The sequence below is a fragment of the Piliocolobus tephrosceles genome, chromosome 8, assembly GCF_002776525.5.
Source record: "Piliocolobus tephrosceles isolate RC106 chromosome 8, ASM277652v3, whole genome shotgun sequence".
In the NCBI taxonomy this organism is placed as follows: domain Eukaryota; kingdom Metazoa; phylum Chordata; class Mammalia; order Primates; family Cercopithecidae; genus Piliocolobus; species Piliocolobus tephrosceles.
Genome location: NC_045441.1, coordinates 138676719 through 138704666, shown reverse-complemented (window position 1 = coordinate 138704666; position 27948 = coordinate 138676719). Strand labels below are relative to the sequence as shown.

Genomic DNA, 27948 nt, shown 5'->3' with positions numbered 1-27948 from the left:
AGCCCCAGGATAGAGACGCTGCACAGTGACTTGTTGCCAGTGTCACTTTATTAGGAACATGCTAATGCCAAGTCATGGACCCCCAGTTGGGGGCATGTGGGAGAGTGTGGGAGGACATAGTCAGTGCTGCTGAGTCCCATGATCACAAGAGGGACGGCCGTGGACTCAACCAGCGGAGCCTGTTAGTGCTTTGAGAAGTCACCTCCTAGGGGACACATGAGGGGGAGACAGGTTAGTAAGAGAGGCAGACTTGTCAGGCTGGTGCCAGAAGAAAGCCCAGAACCAACACCAGGCCTTCTACTGTGCTCCACCCAGGCGGCATTGGTGCCTTCCACCTGTTTCCCCCTCACGTGCCACACAGTGGGACCTCAGGTTATCATATGGCAGGTACTTAACAGAACTAGGCACCTGCCAGCCACTTCACATGCATGCCTTCACCAGGTCTTCCCAAAAAGCCTGCACAGCAGTGTTAGCCCTGCTTAAAAGATGAGGTCAGGGGCCAGGGCGCAGTGGCTCCTGCCTGTAACCCCAGCACTTTTGGAGGCCGAGGCAGGTGGATCACTTGAGCCCAGGAATTCAAGATCAGCCTGGGCAACATGGTGAAACCCTGTCTCTACAAAGAAAAATTAGCCAGGCATGGTGGCTCACACCTGTGACCTGTGGTCCCAGCTACTCGGGAGGCTGAGGCAGAAGGATCACTTGAGCCCAGGAGTTCCAGGCTGCAGTGAGCCGAGACCACGCAACTGCACTCCAGCCTGGGTAACAGAGTGAGACCCCCTTCTCAAAAAAAAAAAGATGAGATGAGCTGGGGTTTGAACAAGGTACAATTACTCCAGACACCCACCCTTATACATGATAGATGAAATGAACAAGAACACTAAGAAGGAAAAACATGGACTAGAAGAACTCAAGGAAGAATGATGGAAGGAGGAGCTATGTGTGTGTTCCTGGGTCTAGTTCACAACACTGGGTCCTTGCCCAGGCTCCTTCCCCGTCCCCTCCCTGCCCGGAGCCCTGCCCAGACCCACCCTGGCAGGAGCTGCACTGGCAGCTGTGGATGACTGGCAGCACCACGGGCTCTGTGTGGCCACCCAGACAGCGCAGGTTCAGGATCCGCACGGGGCTCTCCGGGTCTAGACGGTAGCTGCAGCAGTCACACTGGCTCTGCAGGTATGGCTCCTGGGCGACAGGGAGTGGGTGAACTAGGGCCAAATGGAGTTTCCTCCCCCTTGGCCTTTCCCATTTCAGGCAGGGTGGGATGGCGGGAGGGCCAGAGCACACCCTCTTCACTGAGCAGGGTGGCTGGGCCACTGCCAAGCCCCTTTTGCAAGAAGCCCACCTCCTTCACCCCCATTGTCTGAATGTCCAACAACCTACAGGTTAAGCGAATCCTTTTAACGTGCCCATCAGTGCCTCCTGGCTGCAGGGGAAAGACATGCTTCTACCGCAAGGGGCTGAGTCTAGTTGGACAGACAGACTTAGATATGAAACTACAAATAAGTCCGTTCTAACTGCATAGTTCTGATCCCAAATGCAAAGTGAGTTCTCCAAAGCAGATCCCTGTGCACTGTGGTTAAAGCACCTCTATCAGAGTCCTATGAGCACATCATTTAATTTTATGTATAATTCTCTTTATAATTTTACTTTGAAATGGGTAGTACATTCATACAATGCCAGGTTCAAAAACTGCCAGAGGTTATTCAGCAAAAAATTATCCCTCCAATTTCTATTCCACTATCAATTTCTTTCCTCAGGAAAAAAAAAAAAAAAAGCATCTCTTAATTACTTTCTCTCTTTTCTCACTCTATGTTTTAAAAATTCTAAAAGTGTGAAAAAAATTCCAAAAGTGATTTGGGAAGGTATTTCCAGGAGGTCCAGGACGCACCTGGGGGAGCCGTAGAGCGGCTGAGGGTTAAGGGGCTGTGTCTTTGGGGACCAGGTAGGAAAGCATCCTTGTCTTCCAGGATGAGGTAAACCAGGTGGACTGAGGTGGGAGGGACGCGAGGTGGGCCCAGGGGCAGACGGTAGTGGGAGTGGAGCTGGAGAGAGGACCCTGGCAGGAGGCAGCTCAGGTCACAGCTCATCAGGCTCAGGCTGAGGGGACTCAGGGTGGGCACAGAGCCCCTCGGATGATCCCAAGAAGGATCAGGGCTTCTGGGTCCACAGAGGGCAAACGCAGAGTGGAGCCCTGCCCAAGACTCAGAGCCAGCCTGGCTCGGACAGCTTGTGGGAAATGTGTGCGGTGATCCTCTCTGTAGAAAGGGCATTCCGGCAGAGCTCTCATGCTTTCATGCACCGTGTGACGGGTTCTAATTTCAGAGGTTAGCTTAGCTCCTCCATGCCTTTCTTTGCTGGGCTCCTGGCTCATTGCCTTGAGGGGCACAGCGGACACACTCGGAATGGTGTGGGACCACAGAAGACCTCTGTGGGAGGGGGTCAGGCACCCAGTAAACTCTGGGCCAACCCGCAGGTGCACACCACTGCCTTGGGGAAAGCTCTGACCACCCGCCTCCCGGACTCCACTGTTAGCTCCATGAGAAGCACCTTGTGCCTCGTGGCCTCTGGCTGTGCCCAGGTCCCAGGCTCAGTACAGCCTGCGGCAGCCACTGGCCAATGTGACTCCCCTGGCCTGGACGGCAGGTCCCTGGCTCACCTCTGGCATGACATGGGTGCTGGACGGGCAGTACCCACTGCAGTAGCTCACTTCTACCTTGTCCAGGTAGCAGGTCCCCTTGGTGAAGTTTCGAAGCTCCGTGAGGAGCTGGCAGGAGGGCAACTGCTCCTCTGTGGGGAGGGACATTGAGTGGCAGGAGGTGGGGGCAGGGCACAGGAGGCGGAGGGGACTGAGGGGACTGTGGGGGGGGATAGGCACAGAAGGTGGAGGTGACTGAGGGGACTGTGTGGAGGGCACAGGAGGAGAAGGTGACAGAGGGGACTGTGGGAGGACACAGGAGGAGGAGGGGAATGAGGGGACTGTGTGGGGAAGGCACAGGAGGTGGAGGGGACTGAGGGGACTGTGGGGGAGGAGGTGACTAGGGGACTGTAGGGGGAGGCACGGGAGGATGAGGGGACTGTCGGGGAAGGCACAGGAGGAGGAGGTGGCAGAGGGGATTGTGGGGGAGGACACAGAAGGAGGAGGTGACTGAGGGGACTTGGGGGGAGGGCAGAGGAGGAGGAGGTGACTGAGGGGACTTGGGGGTGGGGACAGAGCACAGGAGGAGGAGGTGACTGAGGGGACTATGGGAAGAGGAGCAGGGCCTGGGTCTGAGAGGAACACGTGGGGTGGGGCAGCCAGGCGCTGTGATATGTGCTGGGGTCTTCACTCCTCAAATCCCCATGGTGGGTCGGCCTGGGGGAGGCAGGTACCAGGCAGGCACCTGCCAGGCTGAAAAGACCAGGTGTGGGGCGGCAGAGGAGAAGGGTCTAGACCAGGGAGAGGCACCCCACAATGTGCCCAGGTTCCCTCCATACCCGGAGCCTCCCTGCGGCAAGAGGGACAGCAGCTCCCTGGCTCCAGCACCATGTCCTCGCCCTGCAGAAAGAGGGAGCCCCAAGGTGGTCCTGACACCTGGAGTCCAGCCTGCCCTCCCCAGAGGAGGGTCCCAGGAAGAAGCCTGAGGAACCAGGAGGGTAGTAGGGCTGCAGGGGCTACCTGAGCACAGGTGAGGGGGGAACCACCCCGGAGAGTAGCGGGGATGCAGGGAGTACCTGAGGACAGGTGAGCGGGGAGCAGCGCTGGGTGCAGACAGGCCTCCCACTGCGGCAGAGGCAGCTCTCACAGGCCTCCTGCCATTCAGATCCAGGCTGGGGAGAGTAGGGGAGAACCTCCTCTTGGTCTCTTCCAACTTGTAGCTTTCTCTCTCTCTTTTTTTATTTTATTGATTGATTGATTGATTGATTGATTGATTTATGAGACAGAGTCTCGCTCTGTCACCAGGCTGGAGTGCAGTGGCGTAATCTCGGCTCACTGCAAGCTCCCAGTTCAAGTGATTCTCCTGCCTCAGCCTCCCGAGTAGCTGGGACTACAGGCACGCACCACCACTCCCAGCTAATTTTTGTATTTTTAGTAGAGATGGGGTTTTACCACGTTGGCCAGAATGGTCTTGATCTCTTGACCTCATAATCCGCCTACCTCGGCCTCCCAAAGTGCTGGGATTACGGGCATGAGCCACCTTGTCTACAAGTGCCCAGCTCCAACTTGTAGACTGTTCTATAATAGTATTCCTGACCCCCAAGCCCAGACTGTGAGTGCCTAGCTGGGGCAATGGGCTTGGATGGAGTCGGGCAACAAGAGACCCAGGAGGGAGATGAATTGTTGGGGCCAGAGACGGTCCAGAGGGAGAGCGGAGCCCTGCTGGCTGCTGCAGGGCCTGGAGTAGGGGGAGGAGCCAGTGGAGTTACAGACAGATGGGGAGGCTTGAGGTCAGGAATGGGTGGGTGGTAGCACAGGGGGTTCTGTGTCTCACCAGGTGGGGATGCCCGAGGTGCCAGCACTCGCAGAGGTCTTCGGGGACGCAGGGGCCTGCCTGGCTGCGGAAGTGCCCAGGCTGGCACACACAGCCCGAGGCTCGAGCCGAACTGCAGTTACTCCGGGTCTCTGTGGCGTTCATCTCCTGGCATGTCTGCTCGCAGAGCCCCAGCTCCCCCGGGGCCACCTGCTGCCACATTTCTCCAGGGGGGCACTCTGCCAGGGAAGACCATCCAACCCACCTTTCCAGTCAGCCCTGGATCCAGCCTCGATTCCGCCCCTCCCAAGCTGAGCACCCTCATGTCCCCGTCCTGCCTTCTCAGCCGCAGTAGCCTCCAACCACACCTCCTGATCTTTCTTATCCACCCACTCAAACACTAGCTGGACCCAGGCCAGGTCTCACCTCCTTCAGAAAAGCCTCCCTGACCAATCCTGTCCACCCAGCCTCTATTCTCAGCACTGATGTCTCACCCTCTGGGGTGCTGCCTGCTTGTCAGAGGCCTGGAGACTGTCCCCTGTCTCTGCCTGTTCTGGGGGGTGGTCTGCCTGGAGGCTGGCCATGCTGCGTCTGCATTCACAGAGCCCAGCGTGGCAGAGCTGGGCACACGGTGGGTGGGCCCTTGGTCTTGATCAGACTGGGGCAACACTGCACTGCACAGGGCAAATGCTACCTCCCGGGGGCTGCCAGGCCAGGCCCCTCATTTCCGCTCACCCCTCCAGACCTCAGTTTCCTCCCAGGCCGGGAAAGAACCTTCCACTTCCTGGCGTCACTCACAGCCCTGGCTCTGTGTACACCATGTGCTAGGGAATGCCCCACAAGTGGGGCAGACCACACTGAGTACCCCAGGGAGCCCTGGGCAGGGGGTGCTGGGTCTCCGGTTAGAGAGAGGTCAGTGTGGACGGACAGGGGAGGGCTTCTTGAAGCTCTGTCTAGGCTGTGAGCAGGGCCCTCCTCTCCTCCTCAGTGCCAGTCCCGGGCCTTGACTTTGGAGGTGCAGAGGGCATGGACGGCCACATCTCACCCTGACAGTCAATAAGGGAACAGCTGAAGGCTCCACCATGGCAGACACTGGGAAGACAGAAGCACACTCAGATGCCTCCCATGCCCTCCTCCCCACCCTTCCTCATCCCGGCTCCCCACCCCAGGGCCAGGCCCTCACCAGCGGGTGCAGTTCCGGGTGAGCACAGTCCCTGGGGGCAGCTCCTGGGCCTGCTCTTCCAGGGTCAGGGTGAGGCCCCAGGGCAGAGAATGCTGGGTGCAGGGGCAGGCAGCGGGAGGCATGCACGTGCCATTGTGCAGCAGCTGCAGCGAGGCAGGTTCAGTGACACCCACACCACCGCCTCTTCCCTCCCCACCTGCCGGCTTCCCCCACAGGGAGTCAGGACACAGCACCCAATACCCACCTGCCCTCCAGGGCAGCCACAGCCAGGCTGGCAGGGCTCCTGCACACAGGTGGCACCAGGCTGCAGATGCCAGCAGAGGCGTGGGCATGAGGTGGCACAGGCGCTAAGCACCTGGCCAGGGGGGCACTCTGTGGGGTGCACACAGATAGGGAGATGGGAGGGACCCAGCAACTCCAGTCCCAGGGAGGGGGCTGCCCGGAGTCCGACCTCCTCTCCCTCTCCCCCCACCTACCCCCCAAAACTGGGGCAGGGCCTGGGCTCGGCAGCAATGGAGGGATCAGTCACCTGCCACCCAGGACACTCACCAGGGCAGGGCTGCAGGTTACACTCCTGCCACTGCTCCGTGTCCTGGGCCTGGCATGGTGCCATCCCAGGACCTCCCTCGCAGCTCCGATGTCGCTCCATAGTGCCCCTACCACAGGGGGCCGAGCAACTGCTCCAGGCTGACCAAGGCCCAAGGACTGGACACTCCTGGTGTGGGCACACCAGGGACCCGTTGACACAGGTGCTGTGCACAGGGGTAAGCACAAAGGGCTCCAGTCAGGGTGAACATAACCCTTGCTCCCCAGCAATGCCGACGAAGGCTGACCTGCCCCATGCCTCCACCCAAAGCTCCCTTAGCCCTGGCGGGGCTGCAGCCATACCAGTTTTGGCAGTCGAGCTGCACCACCTGGTCCGGGGCCAGCTCCCAAGAGGCATTGGCACTAGGGAGGCCACAGCGGCAAGAGGAGATTGGCACACAGTGCCCATCCTGGACCAGCTGGCCAGGGGGACAGCGGCAGCCTAGGGATGTGGGTAAAGAGGCCGAACAAGATTGGGTGCTCAGGCAGGGCTTACCCAATGGATCCTCCCCCCTCACAACCAGATCGAGTCCAAAGCCTGGTTTCCACAGTACCTCCCACTGCCCATGCACAGGAAAGGGCTGCTCTAGCCTGTGTGGGCACCACCCAGTAACCCTGACAGCCACCTGAGCATCCACATGGAACAGTGGCCCTGAGTGACGCTCACTCCTTGCAGGACTCAGAGCTGGCTGCTGAAAGTGACCACTTTCCTGCCCCGCCACTCATGACCCAGCAGTCTGAACTTCCCCCACCCCGCCCGAGATCACACACTCTCTGGGAACAGGAGGCGGTTCGGGGAGGCCCAGGCTTTCCGGGAACTCCCAGCCAGGTGGTGGGACCTGCTGGCTACCTGGGCGGCAGGGTCCCTGTAGACACTGAACGTGGTCCCAGAGGTCGGCACAGCTGCGTGGGCACTGGTTGGCACAGTCGAGGGTGAGTACAGTGTTTCGGGCCTCGCAGCTCTCACCTGAGGATCAGATGATAGGAGTCCGTGTTGGGGACACTTTTGGCTCCCCGCTTCTACTGCACGGCTCTGGGGTAGAGGCAACTCTCCCCTCAGGTTTGATCTCAGATGTTCCTGTCCCAGACCCTCTTCTGGATGCGGGGATGGGAGTTACCTGGGCAGGGCCCTCTGTTGCAGCTTTCTGTCTGAGCCCATGGCCCCCGGCAGCCTCCTCCAGTGGGGGCCTCTGTCCCTCTCCAGCGTAGCCTGAACCCCCCACTGCAGGGCACCTGACAGGGGCTCCATGGCCCCCACAGACTCCACTGGCATGAGTCTGGGGAAGGCACAATGGAGTCAGTACCCAGGCCCACCTCCAGCCTTCCCCTCAAGGCTTGAGCTTTGTCGCTGCAAACGCTCCGGCTGGCCTTAAAGCCCTCTAGGCCCTCCAGCTCCTCTTTCTAGCTGCTGCCTGGACCCCACCCCAGCTTCAAATCCTGCAGGCCCTAGGGGCAAGCAGGAGGGGCAGCAGATCAATGCGCTCTATAGCCTAGCCCCTTCCACAAGGTTCCCCCAACCTGCACTCCAGGCCCCTCCTGTCCTGTGGCCTCTGCCTCTCCCCATTACCAGGGCAGGCTCCAGGGTCAGGGCAGAGGCGCTGCTGGCGGAGGGGTGCAGTGCAGAGGTGAGGGGCTCCAGTCCAGGGCCTCCCTGTTGCAGGATCTAGACAGAGCCGGTGGCGGTGCTGCTCTGAAGCCAGCAGCGGGGCCGAGGTGGGAGAGAGGCTGGTTGCGTCCTGGAGCCAGCGCTCCTCTAGGGCAGTTCTGGAGGCAGGGGCCAGGGCACTGGGCGGCAGGCAGGGCCCACAGGGCGACCACTCGGACCACTCACTCAGAGGCAGAAGACCTGGAAGGGCAGGGTGTGGGTGCCCTTCCCAGTGACCGCCCCCCAGCCCAGAGACCCTGGTGGACAGGCAGGAGGGGCTCAGGGTCATGACCAGGAAGTGCTGGAAACAGGAAGGCTGAGGGTGGTGTGGGGGCAGGGTAGGGTGTTTGGCATCCCTGTTTGCCTGGGACTGTCCCCGTCTTAGCACTGAAAGTTCTGCATCCCAGAAACCCCCCAGTCCCAAACAATGGGGACAGTTGTCTCCATAGGTCAGGGTTACCTTGACAGCCCTGGCTGGTGCAGTGCAGCTCCCCACGCTGGCATTCACTGCGGGAGGGGGTGGTCAGGGTAGACTAAGGGAGGCAGGACCCAGCCCAGGACCTCCCAGGCGGCGGGGGGTGGGGGGTCATACAAGGGTAACCTGAGCCCTAGGCACATTTGGGGCAAGATAAGGGAGCTACAAACTCTGGCATCTCGTGGTCTTCTGTCCTGAGGCTGGACTGGGCCCCCCAGGCCTCCCTGCCCTATTCCCTGGCCCCAGCACTCTGTCTCCCTTCCCCCGTCACTCATCACTCCTTACACCCCACTCCTTCCCCCATCACTCACCACTCCTTACAGCCCAGCTGCAGGCGGTCCCCAGGGGCCAGGGTTATCCTGGCTCCCGCTGCTGAGGTATGCCAGCAGTTACACTGCTCCGGAGGAATGCAGCCCCCAGCCTGCTCCAGCAGCCCCTGGGTGGAAGGAGAGACGGGACAGTGATCATCGTGTCATCCCAGCACCCAGCACTGTGCCCTGCCTGCAGCAGGTGCATATGCATGATGCCGAGTGAACGGCAAGCTGGGAGGCACCGAGTTCCAAGGAGTTTGAAGGAGGTGGGGTCACCATGGACATCACAGAGATAAGGAGGAGTGGGAGTGTGGGCAGAGGACCCCCTTTTTCTTGGAAGTTGCCCCAGCTCCCAGCTCTCACCTTGGGGCAGTAGCAGCCCGGCTGGCAGGGCGGCAGGTCCTGGCAGAGCTGATGGCTCAGGTGTGTGGCACAGAGCCCAGCACAGGGGGAGCCGCAGGCATGGAACTCAAAGGGAGGCGTGCAGCTGTCCTCTGGGGGAGATGCGGGAGAGGCAGGCTGGTGGGGGAACAGCCCAGAGACACCACTCCCAAAGCCCAGAGAACATGCTGCATGGTTCCACTGAGGCCCCTTGGGGTCACCTGGCAAGAGTACAAGATGCCCACCCTCCACATGTCAGAACAAACCAGTGTCCCCCATCTGGCACCCACTCAGCTCCTGTGGGCACCTCCAGGGAAGATCAGGATGGGTTGGGCCTTGGAGAGCCAGGAAGATGCCTGGAGGAGGCAGCTGAGGAGGGGCTGCAGGAGTGAGGGGCCTGGCAGGTGCTCCAGAGATTGGCAGATGGGAGACAGAGGGGCAGAGATGGAAGGCAGGAGGGCAGCCGCAGCAGGAGGCGGGCAAGACACCCTCCTCGAGGGCAGCTACACGGGCCAAAGTCACAGGCGGGCTGGCAACTGCAGGGTGGACAAATTGTGGTGAGGGAATGGGGGCGCAGCTGTGACGGAGTATCTGGGGAGAGCAGGGGAGCGGCTGGGTTCGAGGGCAGGCACGGGTGCAGGCACAGGCGCAGGCAGCCGCTTCGAGGTCTTGGGGGCATTACATTGGCTGTGAGGGGAGCAGGGAGTTCCAACAGGGACCCTTGGTGGCTGCTGCCCTGCTCAGCTCCCTGTTTTCTCGCTCCTGGAGCCTCACCAGAACAGTTGCCGATAAGGCAAGGCCGGAAGTGGCCATCCAGCCGCGTGCAGGGGGCACCTGCCCTGGCCCCTTGGGACGTCGGGCCCTGGTGTCGGTAGCGCTGCTGCACCAGCACCCGGCAAGAGCAGCGCGTCCAGCTGCTCCAGCTGCTCCACACACACTCCTCTAGGGACCAGAGGGGTGTGTCAGCCCCCCTCTCCCCTGCCTGCCCTCCCTCTCACCCCAGCCCTGCTGACACCCTCCACAGGAAACAGGCAAGAGGGGCCTGAAAGTCTGGGCTGGCTGGACGCCCTCTCACCCCACAAGGAGGGCCCAAGAGAAGAGATGGTGGGAAGACGAAAGGAACTGAGCAAAACATGGGGGCACAGACAGGGCAGGCTTATTTGAAGGGATCATCCGGGAACTAGAAAAATATTTATTTTCTGAATCTCCCAAGGTAGGAAAAGTGGGGAGGTGATTTCACTTCCCCCGCACACTCACCCGGGCAGGGCCCTGGGTAGCAGCCCTGGGTGTCCAGGTGGAGGAAGGTGCCATTGCAGGTGGGGTCGGCCTTGGCTATCAGGCAGGGGCAGGACCCAGAGCGAGAGGCCAGGCCCAGGCCACAGCTGCGGGAACAGGGCCCCCACGGGCCCCAGGAGCAGGCCTCCAGCAGCCCTGGGCAAGGCTGCTGCCCGCAGGGCTGGGTCTGCGTGTCAGGGCCCAGGCAGGGTGGGCTCCCATGGTGAGGGGCTGCGGCCCTGCAGGCCCGGGTTCGGACCTGGTTTCCACCTCCACAGGAGACAGGGCAGTCAGACCAGGAGGACCACAGCGTCCAGGCCTCAGGCACTGTGGGAGGGCACAGGTGAGGTCAGAGGAGGTGGAGGGAGCAAAGGCCAGAGGACTGGGTCGGGACCTGCATGGTGGCCCAGGGAGTGGCAGTTAAGTAAGGTGGGAGAAAATGAGGCCCAGAGCACATGGCAGGCAAAGCATGAGGCTAGAAGCATGGCTGAGGCGGGGATCCGGAGGCAGCCCAGACCTGCACACTCCGTGTCTTCGCAGATCACACCCTCCGGGGTGCAGGAGCTGGGAAAGAGCCAGGACTCAGGACTCTGCTCTCCAGCAGGGCGGTTCCAGCCCCACTCCCTGCCCTGCACTCACCACTGCTGGCACTCCCCGTGCAGCCAGCTGTCCCCCAGGGTGCGGGGGCGAGTGTCCTGCAGGCACAGGGGTGGGCACGAGGGCTGAGGACAGGGCTGGCTCTGGGACTGTTCCTCCCGACACTCTGGGGCCCACGAGCCCGACGTGGAGGACCTGGGTGGGGCCAGGGCAGAGGAGGTGAGAGATGGCCCAGGCCCCTCATCACCTGTCTGTCTTCTGGTGAGACACCCTGACAGGACACCTCCGGGTGGGCATGGAGACAGCTAAGGAAAAGCCAGGGCAACCAGGGACAGAGCTGGCCCAGGGTCTGGGGTGGTACTGTCACTGGTGAGAGTGGGACCTAGGAACTCTGTCAGAAGGGAGACTGCGCCTTGCAGAGTGAGGCCCTGGGTGGCAGAGGGGACCTCTAGCCCTGCCAGCCCCATACCGGAAGCGGCTCTGCTGCCCTCCGGGCCCACATGACTGGCTGCAGGGACTCCAGGCCGACCAGCGGCTCCAGGCACAATGGGTGGGAGGCGGGCAGGGCTGAGCCGTGCAGAAGAGCCGCCCAGCTTGGCATGAGCAGTTGTTGCAGGCATCCTGGTGCTGGCTCCCCGGGGCCCAAATGTGGCCCTGGGCATCGGTGCAGTCACAGTGCCCAATGGGCACGCAGCCGCCATCCTGCTCCAGAGACCCTGTGGGGCAAGGGCTGGAGCTGGCACCCCTGGCCCCACCCACACCTTCCCACTCAGCCACCCTGATACTCCTGAAGGACAGGGCAGCACCTACCGTTTGGGCAGCGGCAGCCCTTCTGGCAGACCTGGTCGTCCTGACACACAATTCCCTCCTGGAGGTCTGAGCAGCGGCGGGGGCAGCGGTTGGCACAGGTGACCACCTCCATGCCTGCTGGGCAGCCGGCCTCTAAGCAGATGGGGGGGCCCAGAGTCAGGAGGGCCCAGGGCTCAGAAACCCTCCCTCTGCCCTGCTGGGGACTCCCTACATCCATGAAGCTACGGGAGCCATCCCATCCCCCACGCTGGTGCCCACTGAAACACAGAAGACTCAGGACGACTCTGGGATTGGGACATTCTAGGTAGACAGTGAGTTCCTCTCATCTCCTGTGAGTTCTCAGCACCTACCCTGGTACCCAGTAAATGTTTGCGGAGGTGGACTAAATCTGTGGGTCTCAAAAGCCAACAGTGTCACCTGGAGCCTCTTTTGTGTCCCCCCAGAGGGTGGGTGGGGACAGAGGAGGGGAGCCCTGGGGGAACCCATGCCACGGGGCTGGTGAGCTGGGGAGGGCCAATTAAAGAAGCTGAAGCTTGGGGGTGACAGGAGGCGGCACAGGCTCAGCTACAGTCACTGGCTCCATCCACCACCCACAAGTGCCACACCCGCTCCTGACAGGGCCACTGTCAAAGCCTCCAAAAATCATGACAGGACTGGGTGGCTCTTTCCCACCTCGGGGGTGGGAAAGCCAAGAGGAGGAGCTCTCCTGTTGGTTGGGGTGGCCGGGGTGGATCTTTGGGCCTTGGCACAGACAACAGACACGCTCAGGGTATGCTTGCCCAATGCCAGGCCCAGCCATCCACCCAGAGGGCTCAGTTTCCAAACTGGCCCATGAGGTCGCAGCCGGGCCCCATGCAGAGTGGAGCCCCACAGGGTGGGACAGGACTGTCACCACTGACATACCACAAGGCGTGGGATTGCAGAGCCGGGCCTGGTGCCGCTCCCCAGCACAGGGGGCACCCCCGTTCTTGGGTGGGGGGCTCGAGCAGCTGCGGCTTCTCAGGGATTGGCCTCCGCCACAGCTGCGGTCACACCAGGACCAGGGACTCCAGCGTGACCAGCCCCCGGGCACTGTGTGGGAAAGAGAACCGGCCACCTGAGGGGTCCGCTCAGGCAGGGCGCCCCCACCTCTCCCACGAGCCCGGGTCAGGATCTGGTGCGAGAGATGGAAGTGCCACACAGGTAGGCTGGGTGCCTGGGAGGGGGCACTGATGCCAGGGGCCTTCCAGGGGCAGAGCCTAGGGTACGCCCTGGTCTCCCCCAGCTGCCTCACCTGGGCAGGCTCGCAGGTTACAGAAGCGGCGCTCTTGGTAGGCAGTAAGGATGTCGGGGCACCAGTGCCCGCTGGGCCCAGGGGGACGGTATGCCCGCAGGCGGCGCTGCTGACCCACCCCGCAGCTGCGGGAGCAAGGTTCCCACGGGGCCCAGGAGGTCCAGGAACAGTTCCCAGCCCCACAGCCAGGGCCAGGGCACAGGGGCAGCTCTGTGACACAAAGCGGAGCTGCAGCCAGTGCCGGCTGCACGACACCTGCCCAGCCTGTCCTCTCTGCTCCCAGCTTAAGGGTAGAACTCCACCACCCAGGCCTAAGGGTAAAACTCCACCACCCAGGCCAGCCTCGTCCAGAGCTCTGGGCTCTCAGTCTGGATCTGACATTGACTACTGTGCGGCTTTGACAACTGGGCCTCAGTATCCCCTTTTCTCATCGGGGACAGTAATCCCAGACTCACAGGGCTGCAGAGGGATTTGGGTGGGACCTTGGGGTGGCTGGAGAGTTCAGCACACACACAAGAGAACAAGGGATGTGCTGGAAGTTGGGTTCCCCAGCAGCTGCTGAGGTTGGCAAAGAGGACCCAGAGCCCGGAGTCAGACACTGATTTGAAATGAGATGTCAACACTAGAAACCAATGATTACTTGAGGGGTATTAGATGTTGGGACTTGGGGGTTACAATGAGTTGTCTGAGGGTGGTGGCTGGGGTCAGAGGTTGAGGCTGGAAGGTGCACCTGTGCACGAGGGCAGGTTGCAGGGACGCTCCTGTAATGGGTCACCCATGGTGCAGTTAGCCAGGCAGAGGCGGGTGCGGCTGCGCCATGCAGGGCGAGCAGGGTCCGTGCAGCTTCTGGAGCAGGGGGACCAGGAGGACCACGGGCCCCAGCCACCTGGGGGAGGGAGTGGGGAGGGCGCCTCCTGGGATGAGTCGGGCCTGAGCTTCAGCCTCTCCAGGAAGCAGGGGAGGGGGAAGGGTCCCTGGGCTTCTCTTCCCACAGGGAGGCCATGAGGCAGAGGTACAGGGAGTCTGGAGCTACCTGGAAGGCCTGTCACAGGCTCCACCGTGGACCCTTCAGCCCCTGTGCCAAAGGAAACCCCACTCAGAAATGTTTTTGTACCCACAGTGCACCAGGACCACGCCTAAGGCTGGCAGCTGGCACTGCGGGCTCACAGCTGTCTAGTCCAGCCCTCCTCAGCTTGAGCTCCTGTGGACACCCAGGCCCTAAGCACAGCACTTCCCTGCAGGATCAAGGCCTTTGCTCAAGCTGTTCCTTTCCTTCCAATACTGGTCAAAGTTCCCTCCCTCCCTCAAAACCCCTCCGATACTGCCTCCTCCAAGAAGACCTCCGAGATGTTTGTCCAGTGCCCTGCCCACCACCTTCCTGTTGTCCTTACCAGGGCAGTCTGGGCTGGGGCAGTACTCAAGGCCCTGGCGGGGCCCACGGCAGCCCTGACCACTGGGGACGGGCATGGGGAGCACACACTGGCGGCTGCGGGTGCGGGTGCCCAGCCCACCACAGGAGCGAGAGCATGGGCCCCACGGGCTCCAGGGACCGAAACCACCACCGGCCTCGAAGCAGTCCTCCAGGGAGCAAGACAGCGTCCCATGTGCACAGGAGCTGGGGGAAGAGCCAGGTTAACCCAGCCCAGGTGGGGTCAGAGGGCAGACTGGGGTTCCTGGTCTCTTACCCTCTAACCCCTCCCTTCTCTGAAAACCTCCTTGACCCTCACCATCCCCCTCACCAGTTGCCGCAGCTTGTATGAAGTGTCTGACCCGAGCCGAGCTCATCTCCAGGCCCGAGAGACTGACCAGAGTCAGCTCTGGCGGCTCCCAGCTCCTGCAGTAGCCAGGATGTCAGCACACAAGGGCACTCCTAGGGAAGTGGGGCAGAGGAGACAGCATTACAGCACAGGCCACCCACCCAGGGCTGTGCACATCCCCTGGAGAAACTTGGGGAGGGTCAGTGTCAGGACCCAGAAGAGGGCTTCAGGCTCCAGGAAAGCATTTCCAGGAGCAGGGGGCTGTTCACCCACATCAGGGGCATGAGCACACCATGAGAGGGGCGTGGCCTGGGCTTGGCTTGAGCTGGCTTCCCCACACAGAGCGCCCAGCAGGACACAAGGAGGCGTCAACACAGGCCCTCACAGACTCAGATGCGGTGCGGGGGCAGAAAGAGCCTGAGCCAGGAATCGGGATGTTAGGTTTGGGTCTGGCTCTGCTGCTGTGTGTGACCTTGGTGTGTCCCCTCCCCTCTCTGGGGCTCACTGTCACCATCTCTAGGTCTAGGAGGTGAGACCAGGTAGCTGCTCTGGTCCCTCCTGGCTATGGCATCCTGGAACTGTGGCTCAGGGGTGGCCACTGGGCAGCCGGCCTTAGGATTAGGAAAGCGATCCTTGTGTGGCCGCTGGGCTCAGCAGAGCAGAGCTGGCCCCGGCTGCCGCTGGGATGCACAGCGGGGGACCAGCTGGGGCCAAGGGGAGTGAAGGTGAGGGGCACTGTTCCCACAAGTGTGTGATAGGCAAGAGAGGGGCGGTGATGACCCATGCCCCACAGTGGAGGACAGGAAGGTGAGGCTGGGCCAGTGAGGTTGGGGGACATGAGAACCTGGCAGGAAACTGCCCCTCCCTGCCAGGGTGAGGGGTCAGCGGGAAACACAGGGGCGGGTGAGAGCCCCGGCGGGGTTGGGAGATGTGCCGGTCAGGAGCAGAGGCCACGCAAGTCCAGAGGCGGCAGGGGTCCCCCATTCCCGGGGAACCAGGGACCCCGGGAGTCTGCGTCTAACTGTGCCTGCCCCCGACGCTATCAGCAGAGGCCTCAGGTGGCCTCACCAGCGTGTATTCTGCTTAGGGGCCTGCCCAGGGGCGACAGGGTCTGCAAAAGGGACAGATATGACAGAGGGGACAGGTAAAGGAAGGGCAGGCAGGGCAAGGAGTGGTGGACAGGTTGTGGGGTGGACAGGTTCTGACCTGCACACAGGCCAGGCGGTGCTGGAAGGTGCCCTCGGGGCAGTGGCAGCCCTCCTCGCAGCCCTCAGAGAAGCAGCCCACCTGCTGCGTGATGTGGGCACAGGAGAAGGGGCATCCCTCGCCGGGCTGGCACTCGCGGTACAGGCGGCCGGCCGGGCAACCTGCCTCTGAGGCAGCAGCCATATCAGCACCTGCTCCAGCCCTGGCCCTCACTGCCCACCTCAGGGAGTGCCTTTCACCTGCCCATCTCCCTGCCATGGGCACTGCCCCCTCCCACAGGCTCCCACAGTCTGGCTGAGTCCTCCTTCACTTGTGTCCATCGATGGTGGGAGGGCACTGGGGGACAGGTGGGGGTGAGGAGGGAGAGGCCAAAAGGCAACCATGAGTCAGGGTCAAAAGCCAGGATGGGACTCAAAGGTCAGAGGGGGGTTAGGCCCGGGGCTGGCGCTCACCTCTGCAGACCTGTGTGCTGCATGTGCGGCTCTGGCGGGCAGGCCCTGGGCAGGGAGGACGGGCACAGCGCCGGGAGCGCAGCTGCTCCCCACCCCCACACGAAACACTGCAGTCTTCCCAAGGGCCCCAAGAGCTCCACACCCCAGGGTCTGGGCAGCCGGGCACCTCCTGGCATTGCAGAATGCCTGCCACACAGGTGCTGGGGACAAGGGAGGGACTTCAGAGACAGGACCAGCCCCATGCCCTGAGGGCTCCCCTCCTGGGCTCTACGCACCTCCCTGTCCCCACTTTTCTTGGCTTACCAGTTGTCACACGGCCCAGTGACCACCTCTCCCGGTTCCAGGCTCTCCCAGGAGCTAAATCTAGACCCTGCTGACCGACTCTGGTTCTCAGGGATCCCTGAGGGGCACAGGAGTGGGGGGTGGGGGCTCCAGACAGCTCAGCTCCCCCCATCCATCCTTTCTCCCACCCCATGGCCTTCTACTCCCCACCCTCTTGCCTCTACCGCATGGCACCCTATGTCCTGAACAAGGGAGGTAGACGCTCCAGCCAGACAGCCCTGGGTTTGGGGGTGGGGGGTGGGGTGGGTCGAGGGACACAAAGGCCTAGAGAGCTGGTAATTGCTCATTTTTGTCCTGCAGCCCCAGGCTGGGCCCCCGAGGAAGTGGCACAGGAGCCGGACAGGTGGCACTGCAGTGCTGGGGCCTGGGGGAGAGGGGAGGCACTCACCCATGGCTCCAGGCTGGTACTGGCAGCGGCAGTGGGCCAGAGGCACGCACAGCCCATCCTGGGAGAGCTGGCCCAAGGGGCACCCACAGCTGGGCTGGCAGCCCGCAGAGCCTGGCTGGCACACACTCCCAGGGGACAGGTCCTGGCAGGAGCGGGGGCAGGGCTGCCCACAGGGGTGTAGGCTCTGGCCACCCCCACAGTCTATGCAGGAAGAAAACAGAGAGGGTGGTCACTGAAGAGCATCCTGAGGGATCTGCAGACCTCCTGCCATGCCTATCCCCCACTCGGGCCCGCCACCTTGACCAGGTCCATGACTGATGGCCTGGGAACTGTCCCTTGAGAGAGTGACATGATGTGTGTGGAGGTCAGAGGCCAGAGTCAGCATCTCCCTAGACTTAGAGGCGCCCTCCCAGACCTTACTGAAGCCTGACCTGTGCACCGGGTGGAATTGTCCTGGCAAGGGCGACTCTGCGTGTGGCTCCCAGGGCAGGGCCTCCCTCCCTCAGGGGTGGGGGGCCGGCTGCATGCCCGGCTCCGGTGGGACTGCCCCAAGCACGTGTCGCAGGAAGACCATGGCCCCCATGGGCCCCAGGCTCCGTCCACTGTGCCAGGAAGACAGATCATCAGCATTAGGAGGCCCAGGAGGCCCCAGGTCAGCAGGGTTGGAGCAGGGGTTTAGGGCCTTTTGCGGGAGGGACGTGGGCCTTGTGGGGCATCACACCTGGGCACGTGGCGGAGCTGGGGCAGGCCTCCCTCTGATGCTGGGCCCCTGCCTCCCCAGTCTCCCGGGTGCATGGGGCACCCCCATGCTGAGGAGTGGGGCAGGCACAGGCCCTGGAGCGGCTCCTGGTCTGGTTCCTGCAGGGCTGGGAGCACATTGTCCACTCCGACCATGGGCACCAGCCTCCGGGCACTGTGAGGAGAACGGAGGGCACTGGGGTGCAACCCGTCCCTTCTCCGGTCCCAGGCCCCCCTCCTTACCTCCCTCCAAGCTGGGCATATACCTGGGCAGGGCAGGTCTGTGCAGTTCAGCCTCCCCTCCAGGCAGGTGCTGGGCAGGGGGTGCAGACACAGAAGGAAGAGGCAGCAGCTCAGTCCCCCCCCCAACCCCCACCCCGCACCCCCCCCCCCACTGCCTCTCCCCCCTCCCCTCATCCTTATGATTGATCCTCAGTGTTCTCCCAGACAGTGCTCCGTCTCCCAGCTCTCCAGTGCCTCCCCATCCTGCTCCCTGTCCCACTTAGTTGGCCCTCTCAGAAGGGGTCACCAGCTGATGCCTTCTCTTGACGAAGGACTACAGGTACCCGGGAGCCAACTGTGTGGTCAGATGGGTTGTGAACGCCATATTTGTCACTCCTCCTGCCCAGGCTCCTCCTGCCCAGACCCCTCTTGCCCCTGAGCACACGCCCAGCCCCTGCAGACACACAGGATTAGCTTCAGCTTCCTTGCCTATCACACACGGGTCATGGTGCCTGCCCACATCTGCTCAGGGATTGTGGGGGGCAAATGTGACATCCGCGGAGACTCCGGAGAGCTCAAGAGCATGGGATGAAGTGGGGCGACTCCTGCTGGCATCCCTGCCTCCCGCCACGGCGGGGGCCCCTTACCAGTGGTTGCAGCCATCAGGCCTTGCCAGCTGAGCCCCCGGATGGTGCCGCTGCCCGGTCAGTAGGTCCAGGCAGCCGCAGTGACCCGGCTGCACGCAGATGGCCCCGTTGGAGCTCAGTACCTGGCCTGGTGGGCAGTAGCAGCCAGGCTGGCAGCGCCACACGCAGTGCTGGGGGACAGTAAGTGGGGGGCCATCAGCAGAAAAAGGGAAGCTATGAAGGGAAGACAATGGAACAAGGGGCTGGGGAGGAAAGTATGATGGTGGCCTCACGTTTTAAACACAGAGTACACCTTGTAGTGCCAATGAGAGAGGCAGGAAGGGGGCCCAGCCTTGCAGTTTCCACTGGAGTCTCTGAGTTGGCCCCTCCCTGGGGGTGGAGGGGAGGGAGGAGCAGCTGAGGAGGTTCCCTTTGGCTCCCTGGGGCAGGGATTTGGAGCTAGGTGTTCCCAAATGTAAAACCCCAATTCCAGCGAGTGACCTGGACTGATAGCCTGGGACCTGGGGCATGTCCCAGACCTCTCTAGAACTTGGAGAGCTGGCTGGGCAAGGGGGCAGTTTGGGAAGGAGCTGGGAGGTCCTGGGGCGGCTTGGAGCAGGCACTGCCTGCAACGACCTTCTCTTCTCTTCTAACTCCTCTGCTCTTTCTCCTCCCTGTCCCCATCTCCCTTAGCACCTCCACACCCAAGGCCTCGAAGCCCTACCTCATTCTTCACGGCCCCTACTGTGTCCATTCTTTCATGCATGTCCGTCTTGCTCAGCCCAGAATGTGGGCTCCGTGGTGACCCTATGTTTGCTTCCCTTTGTGTCCAGGGTGCCTGGGTGGGCACACAGTGGACACCCACTGCCCCACCCACGCACACATGCAGGTCTAGACACCAACGTGCTCATGGGGTTCGAGATGATTTCCCCCTTCCTTTGTGTTTATGCCATTTTTGTCATAAATGTCTGATCTACAGATAAGGGCTGTTGGGTGAGGCTGGCTCTCTGTGGGGCGAGGCTGGTGTCTCTCTGGGATGGGCTGGCATGCTCTGTGAACTGAAGCCAGAGCCCCCACCCATGCCCACCTGGGTTGGGCGGTCCAGGCCCCAGCAAAAAGAGGCCATGAGCCCAAAGCCATGCCCTGCCCTCCCGCAAAGTGGGCCTTGGGTCAGGTGGCAGTACCAAGGGAGCTGGGACTCACCACTAGGTCATCACAGGAGCGAGGGCATGGAGGGCCACAGGGACTATACTCTGCCCCTTCAATGGCGGTGCAGTTGGTCACTGAGGGCAGACAGGATGGGCTAAGAGCTGTGTGGGGTCATCCACCCTGGCCTGTCTCCCTGGAATGCTTCCTCTAACTCCCCTTCCTCCGTCCCTGATCCCCACCCCCATCCCTGGCAGTTACCTGGGCAGGGCAGAGCCTGGCAGGCCTCCCCCTGGGCCCGCGGCCCCTCGCAGTAATCCCCGAGGCCCTGGGGTGGGGGCTGGTCACAGGCCCGGGTCCGGCTCCGCAGGCCTCCCCCACAGCTCCGGCTACAGTGGGACCAGGGCCCCCATGGACCCCATCCCCCAGCTCCTGGGGGGACAGCACAGGAAGGAGTGAGGAGGGGCTTAGCTGGGGCCAGGGGGCAGCTGGTACAAGGCAGCAGCATCCACAGCGCACAGTGGGCACCACCCTGGGCTCCGCAGGAGGGTCCAGGCGGGCAGGGCAGGCAGGCACTCACGATCACAGCCCGGCAGGAGACATGGCTCCTCCTCAGCCTCGGGGCCTGGGCAGAGAGGTGTGTGGGTGGCTGGCAGGGGCAGCGGAGCCACGGTGGATGGCGCTGCACTGGGGGACCTGGCACAGAACCGGTGCCGATGACGTCGGGCAGGGCCACAGGAGGCTGAACACTGGCTCCAAGGGGTCCAGGGTGACCACGTGGGCTCACCTAAGGGATGCCCAGGAGGCAGGCAGGCAGGAGGGGGACAGGCACAAGCTGGACAGGCTAAAGATGGAGCATGGTGCCCCTGCTCCCCACCTCTCCTGATGGCTTTCCTCCCCCAGTCTCAGCCCTGGCCCGCTTCTGCAGCCGAGGGATGGGGGAGCTGGGGTGCAAGTCAGAAGTAGGGATGCTTCCTTACCCTCCACACAAGTCCAGGAGCTGCAGTTGGTGATGAGCCCGGAGACACAAGAGCTGTGGGGAACAGCAGAGGGTCAGGTGGTTCATGGCTGCATTGTGAACCCCCCAAACCCTCAAGTGCAAGTCCTAGTCCCAGTCCCTGGGAATGGGAGCTTATTTGGAGATGAGGTCTGTACAGAGGTGATTGGGTTAAAAGGAGGTCACTGAGGTGGCCCTAGTTTTAATGCATCTTGTGTCCTTTATAAGAAGACAAAATGTGGGAACATGACGTGAAGAGACAGGGAGAAGGCCACCTATAGGTCAAGGAGTGCCAAGGATTTCCAGCAAACTCCCAGAAGAGGAGAGAGGCCTTGAACAGGCTCCCTTGCAGCCCTCAGAAGGAGCCTAGCCGCCAACACCTTGATCCTGGGCTTCCAGGATCTGAGACCATCACGGGCTGCTGCTCAAGCCCCCAGTGCATGGCACTCGGTGGCAGCAGCCCCAGGAGGCTCACACAGGGTGGGAGAGGGAAGACAGATGGGGGACAGGGGGAGGGAGGGGTACGGGCAGGTGCAGCCTTAGAGGGCTGGACGACTGTGCCGAGGGGCTGGGGATGGGGGGCACGTGTGTCTCTGTCCCCAACTGGAGCCAAAGTCCCTGCCTCTGAGGAGGGACAGCGGGTCCTCGGAAGTCACAGGGCCATAATGAGGTGGGGGCGGTGTCTCACCAGTTTTCACATGGACGAACCACAGTGCTGCCTGGAGGGTAGAGGTGCCCCTCGTGGGCACAAGGGCAGTCCTTGGTGGGCACACACACATTGTTCTGGAATCGAAACCCTCTATCATCTTCTGGCTCCAGATGGGCTGGGCCTGGGCTCCCCACCCCTGGTCACAGCCAGCATGCAATCCTCAAGCTCCCCCTTAAAAGCCACCCACCCTCCTTCCACAGACATGCAGCTCTCCCCCACTGCCCTCCTGCCGGGCAAATGCAGACCATCGGCTTGGGGGCCATGGAGGCATGGACCCTCCAATTTCTAGGAGAAAAAGACCATCTTAAATTGCAGGACATGAGACTGAACTGTCGAATCCCCATGAAGTCAGCCATGAAAACATGAACTGTGCAATTTGTACAGCAATGGTAGGAAAAGACACACTTTCATCAACAAAATAAAAACAGAAAAACATGGTGCACAGGCAGACCGGACAGAAGTCCTTCAGATTTAAAATAAACAGCCGTCTTGTGGCACACGATTCAAAGTCGAATGCTCTGAAGTTTACGGGCCAGGGCCTGGGAAGCACTTTCCCTGCGCCGTCTCACTGACTCCTATGACTGGCTGTAATTTTACCCTAATTTACAAAGGAAGGAACTGAGGCACGGGAATACTACCCCCAAGCTCGCTGGGCTACTAGTAAAAGAGCCTGATTTGAACTCAGATATGATTACAACGTGTCCCTTAACCACACCCTATGACTCACCCCACGGCTTTGTTCAATCCCACCATGCAGCCAGCATTTCCTAGCCCCAATTCCCACCACCCTCTGACTAGAATGGCCACCTCTCTGCTCTCCAGTCTCAGATCTTCAAGTGCAGGACCACCTCCTCCAGGAAGCCTGCCATGCCTCCCTACTCTCCACACCCTCCAATCTCTGATGTTCAAGTCAGGACCACCTCCTACAGGGAGCCCTCCATGGCTGACCTACCCCACTCCACAATGTGCAAAGCTCACTTCCTGCCCATCTGATGGCTTCATCTTCATTTTAGGGGCTCTGGGTCTGGTTTCCCCAGACTGGATGCTTCTTGAGGACAGAGACTACTCCTTCCCCACAGAACAGCTCAGCCAGAGACTAAACATACAGTAGGTGCTCGATAAATAACTGGTGATAACATACTGGACAGAGCACTTGAGCAGGGACAATTCACAAAGACCTTCTAGACCTATCACCATTTTTTTACCAGTGAAGAAACAGAGGTGGGTGGTCCATGGGCTGCATTGTGGCCCCCCAAACCCTCAAGTGCAAGTCCTAGCCCCAGTCCCTGGGAATGGGAGCTTATTTGGAGATGAGGTCTGTACAGAGGTGATTGGGTTAAAAGGAGGTCACTGAGGTGGCCCTAGTTTTAATGCATCTTGTGTCCTTCATAAGAAGACAAAATGTGGGAACATGACGTGAAGAGACAGGGAGAAGGCCACCTATAGGTCAAGGAGTGCCAAGGATTTCCAGCAAACTCCCAGAAGAGGAGAGAGGCCTTGAACAGGCTCCCTTGCAGCCCTCAGAAGGAGCCTAGCCGCCAACACCTTGATCCTGGGCTTCCAGGATCTGTGAGAGCATCAGGGGCCACTGCTCAAGACGCCCCCACAGTGCATGGCACTCGGTGGCAGCAGCCCCAGGAGGCTCACACAGGTGGGGAGAGGGAAGACAGATGGGGGACGGGGGAGGGAGATGGGAGAGGGATGAGACCTGCCCAGGATCCCCTGCTGGTTCCTGCCATAAGTTCAGTATCCTTTCCTCAACCTTGCAGGGTCTCCCTGTCTCCAGCCCCATACCCTTTGTTCTTCGCTGTCCAGATCCTGCCTGTCCCTTCCCTGCCACCCCATGGTCCCCAAGCTGTGCGGAGGCCTCACTGGGGCCAGGCAGGGGGACACTTACCAGCAGGAGCATCCCAGAGGGGCAGTGGCAGCCAGGGTGGCAGGTCTTGTTAGTCCCTCTTGAAGCGCTGAGCTCTGCACAGGAGGCAGGGCCCTGGGCACAGTCCAGCCACTGCTTGCCCCTGGGACACACGCCAGGCACTGGCCCTGGGGACATAGAAGTTGACAGCCCAGCCCCAGAGCACTCAGCTCTCCCCGAGCTCCCAACCTGGGAGAGGCACCAGCTCTGGGTATGGGTGGGGTGGTCATGGGGGCTGCACAATGGCTGAGGGACAGGGCTGTGCTGGGGTGGCGGACGGGGGTTGACAGTGCCCTGGGTTGGTAAGAATGAGAACTGGAGGGTCCCCAGGGCAGCCCTCACCTGTGCAGGGCTGCAGGCCACAGGTGGAGAACTCCATGGGGCTGTGCAGGCCACTGCCCCGGGTGCGGTTCCTGTAGCCACCACCACAGGGCACGGAGCACGGAGACCAAGGGCCCCACTCCCCACCAGGACCTGGGGGTGGTACCCAGGTCACCACAGGCCCTGCCTCTCGTGCCCACCTCACCTTCTCCTCCTCCCACCCAGACACCCCTGGGATCCCTCCACCGCTTCACCTGTAGTGTCATGTCCTACCTAAGGAGCCTCACACCTGCTTGAGGGGCTCCAGTATTCGGCCTAGAACTGGGCTGGTCTCTAGAGAGAAGCTGGGGCTCCTCTGAGGAGGGGCCCTGTTAGGGAACAGACCCTCAGGGCGTCTCTGAGGACACCCTCTCAGTGGCATCTCTTAATGAAGTCTCTGGCACTTCTCTGGAGGTTCGGGGTGGGGGGTGGTGGGAGTCTTCTTGGCTTCTCTCTGGAAGGTTCTTTAAGGAGATCTCAGGACCTCTGTCCTAGCTCTCACCTCGGCATGGCCGCAGGCTGCAGAATTCAGCCTCCATGGTGGGGCCTTGGCACTCAGCACCCCCAAAGGCAGCTGGGGGTGCAGTGCCTGCCCGGAAGCGGCGCCGAATGCCCACGTTGCAGCTGCGGCTACAGAGACTCCACGGGGTCCAGGGACTCCAGCCACAGGCCACTGCCAGGGCGTGTTGGGGGCAGAGGGCAGTGTGTGTGAAACCAGGTCAGTCTTTTCATACCCTAACTTCCCTGGGGACCACGGAGCTCCCAGGAGTTTATCTCAGAAAGGGCCTAAGTCCCCTATGGTCCCTGAGGACCCACCACTGCCCAATTCCTGTGCCCCAAGCATGGGGGTACCTGGGCAGTGCTCCGAGGTGCATGCCATCTCACCAGAGACACAGGTGCTGCAGAGAGAGGGGGCAGTAAGGCTCTACCTGGCCATCACGGCCACAGTCAGCCCTCACCCCTGGGGAAGCAGCTGAGGCCACTGCAGAAGAGAAACCCGAGGGTCTGGGGTGTGAAGCCTGCTGCCCACGTCCTCTGTGAAGTTCACGATGCGCCCTCAGTGAGCTCCACAACACCCAGGCACTGTGCTGTCCTTTGTCCCAAGGTCTCATCCATTTGTATTTATTGCGAAATGACCTCGAGGGCCGGGGCCAGGTAGGAGGGATTTAGAGAGAGCTGGAGTTCTTCTAGGACGGAGAACTGGGTACTTCTCCACACTTGCTGTTCTCTCCAATACATGTTTTAAAGCCTATTTATCAAATCCTGGAGGTCCCAGAAAAAGACCAGAGAGATGAAAAGTGAGAAAGGAAGGACAGGAGGGAGGACGAATGAAGGAGGAGGAAATCGAAGGAGGGGCAGGGTACATAAAGTAAAAAGTAACAGGGAAATGAAGAATGGCCCGGGTGCAGTGGCTCACGCCTGTAATCCGAGCACTTTGGGAGGCTGAGGCAGGTGGATCACTTGAGGTCAGGAGTTGGAGACCAGCCTGGCCAAATGGTGAAACCCTGTCTCTACTAAAAATACAAAAATTAGCCTGGCATGGCGGTAGGTGCCTGTAATCCCAGCTACTAGGGAGGCTGAGGCAGGAGAATTGCTTGAACCCGGGAAGTGGAGGTTGCAGTGAGCTGAGAGGCGAGGTTGCAATGAGCTGAGATCGCACCACTGCACTCCAGCCTGGGCGACAGAGCGAGACTGCATAAAAAAAAAAAAAAAAAAAGAAGAAGGAAACTAAGTGAAAGAAAAAGAAAAAAGAGGGAAATGGCTTGAGCACCCTCTGCTGGCGGGTCCTGATGTCAGCTTTGGGTATTGGGCACTTGAATGTTTCTGAACAGAAATCAAGTGGATCCCGGGTATGAAATTATATTCAGGAAAGAGAACCAGAGAAAGCTGTGATGAGAGGTTAGACCCCCTCCCATCTCTAGTTCTATCATAAATCGCTCCATCGATCTGAGACCCAATCTTCCCATAAGTCAAATGGGGATGACCACTCGCTCTAGTATTCCCAAGACCTGCCTGGCACCCGTGGCTGCTGTGTTGTGTTTGGGGAACAGAGCACCCCACCACGGGGTGTGTTTGTGGGAGGGAGCCCACACCTGCCCACCTCCGGATCCCCGTCCCCTCTCCCACCCTGCCCCCACGCTATGACCCACCAGTTGTTGCAGGAGTCCAGGCGAGCCATTGCTCCTGGTGCATAGAGCTGCCCGTGCAGCTGGCAGGGGCACTGACTGCGGGGCAGGCAGCTAGCATTGTGCAGGAAGAGACCAGGGGGACAGGCGCAGCCAGGGGTGCAGAAGCCCGAACACTCTATCCCAGGGCCGTGCGTCAGGCACAGCCGAGGGCAAGGACCCCCCTCCTGGCGACACTGCTCTGCTGAGCGGAACACCATGTTCTCCGGGCACTGGGCTGGATAGGAAGACAAAGCAGGTCTCAGCAGGGGCAGGAGGGATGGGAGGGGATGGGAAGGGAAAAGAGGCAGAGGTGTGGAAGGGAACCTGCAAGCAGGGCATGGGGCGGCAGCCTGCCGGGCAATAGTGTGCCAAAGAAGCCACGCCTCCTGCCCCTACCCTCACAGCTTTGCTCCAGTGTCTGGGATGGCACCAGTACACAGTCATGGCTTGGCTCCATTTTAATACAAATATTCTTGAAAACAGACCACGAGGACTCCAGTCATCTGGGATAGGAGGAGCGCTCAGAGGACGAGAGAGAGTAAGGAAGGGGCCAGGAGCTTCAAACTACGAGCTCTGCTCCCCCACGATTCTGGCCGTGAGTGTGTTCTGCCCTGAGGAAAGCCAGTCTGACTCCCTCGGGGAGCCTGTTCTCTGGGGAAGGAGGCCTGCCTCCACCAAAGAAGAGCAAAGGGCTGAGGGGCTACAGCTGCTGGGACCTGGTCCCGGGCAGGTGGGAGAGGCAGGGAGCTAGAAGAGACACAGGAAATCCCAGGCTCCGTTAGCTCCAGGAATTACCTGGCCTGGAGTCAGAGGACAGTGATGGGCGAAGGTGAGGGTGGGGAAAAGGTCAAAATCCCCAGGAGCTGGGCCAGGGAGGCCCGCTGCAAAACAGGTAGAGAGTCTGGTACCTGTGCAGGGCTGCGTGTTGCAGTCCCTGGTCTGACTGTGGGGTCCTGGGCACGAGGTGTCCCCAGGAGCCAAGCTGGAGCAGCTGCGCCCACGTGTCTGGATGCCTCCGTCACAGGGGGCTGAGCAAGTGGACCAGGGAGCCCACAGACCCCAGATGCTTGGCACTGCCAGGAAGAGCCCAATCCAGAGTCACAGACACCGGCATGGCAAAGACAGTCCAGGGCAGGGCATTGTGGGGCTGGAGCTGTGTAGCTTGCAGAGTCTTAACTGCAGCCTCTAGCTCCCACCAACATCTACCACTCAGGCTGGCTTCCTGGGTGATGGCTGGGGTGGGAGAGGCTTAAGGACAACAGCCAGGTTTGCTCCAACCCTTGGCCCCCACTCCAGGTGTCTAGCACCGGCTCAAGGGGGCATTCTTCTTTGCTTCTCATCCCACTCCAGTGTCCGAGCCACAGCTGAGCCTGAGGGGGAGTACCTGGGCATACAGGGGGGCTGCAGGGCTCCTCCTGGGTGGCCTCTCCTGGGCAGGACGAATCCCCAGGGCTGGGGCAGAGTCGGGAACGACTGCGCCAGCCAGGGCCCCCTCCGGGGACAAGGCAGCTCTGGGAGCAGGAGGACCAGGAAGGCCAGGGCGTCCAGCCCAGCACCTCTGCGGAGGATGAACAGGACAGGCCATTTGTGCAAAGGCCTTTTCTGGCAGGGCTGGGGAGGGTCGGGGAGCCTGGGTTAGGTCTGAGAAACTAGGTGGGCAGAAGAGGGCTCACAAGGAGGGAGGCTGCTCTGGGCTCAGGGTGCAGCCTCTGCCCCTTCTCAGTTCACTTGCTGGGAACCCCCCCTCCAGTCCTTTTCTCTGTTTTGGGGGTTGAGGACAGGACCTGTTAGCTGGAGTGCAGTGGGCATGCTTATAGCTTGCTGCAGCCTCTGCCTCCTAAGCTCTACCTCCTAATCTCCCATCTCAGCCTCCCGAGGAGCTGGGACCATGGATGTGCGCCACCACAGCAGCTACATTTTTATTTTTTTTATTTTTATTTTT

General features: G+C 61.1%; 1 protein-coding gene across 1 annotated transcript; it reads right to left on the bottom strand.

Annotated features, from left to right (window-relative positions):
• Positions 1–30: 30 nt before the first annotated feature.
• LOC113225167 (SCO-spondin) lies at positions 31–27561 on the bottom strand. The gene is made up of 48 exons (XM_031936133.1): positions 27391–27561; positions 26915–27079; positions 25989–26241; positions 24691–24737; positions 24341–24511; positions 23821–23952; positions 23461–23606; positions 21543–21637; positions 20838–20890; positions 20119–20289; positions 19915–19994; positions 18733–18902; positions 18130–18176; positions 17847–18038; positions 17557–17727; positions 17126–17326; positions 16699–16795; positions 16396–16595; positions 15944–16110; positions 14720–14850; positions 14372–14595; positions 14014–14055; positions 13711–13866; positions 12981–13190; positions 12611–12778; positions 11708–11839; positions 11367–11613; positions 10940–11092; positions 10818–10864; positions 10283–10627; positions 9800–9967; positions 9008–9138; positions 8645–8769; positions 8319–8365; positions 7781–8059; positions 7332–7490; positions 7064–7180; positions 6517–6655; positions 6178–6380; positions 5873–6000; positions 5629–5771; positions 5491–5537; positions 4467–4684; positions 3709–3804; positions 3472–3532; positions 2654–2784; positions 1029–1179; positions 31–205 (listed from the first exon to the last, which is right to left on the bottom strand). Exons 3-48 carry the CDS (start codon positions 26222–26224, stop codon positions 183–185), a joined length of 6597 nt encoding a protein of 2198 aa, XP_031791993.1. The 5' UTR covers positions 26225–26241; positions 26915–27079; positions 27391–27561; the 3' UTR covers positions 31–182.
• Positions 27562–27948: the final 387 nt, after the last annotated feature.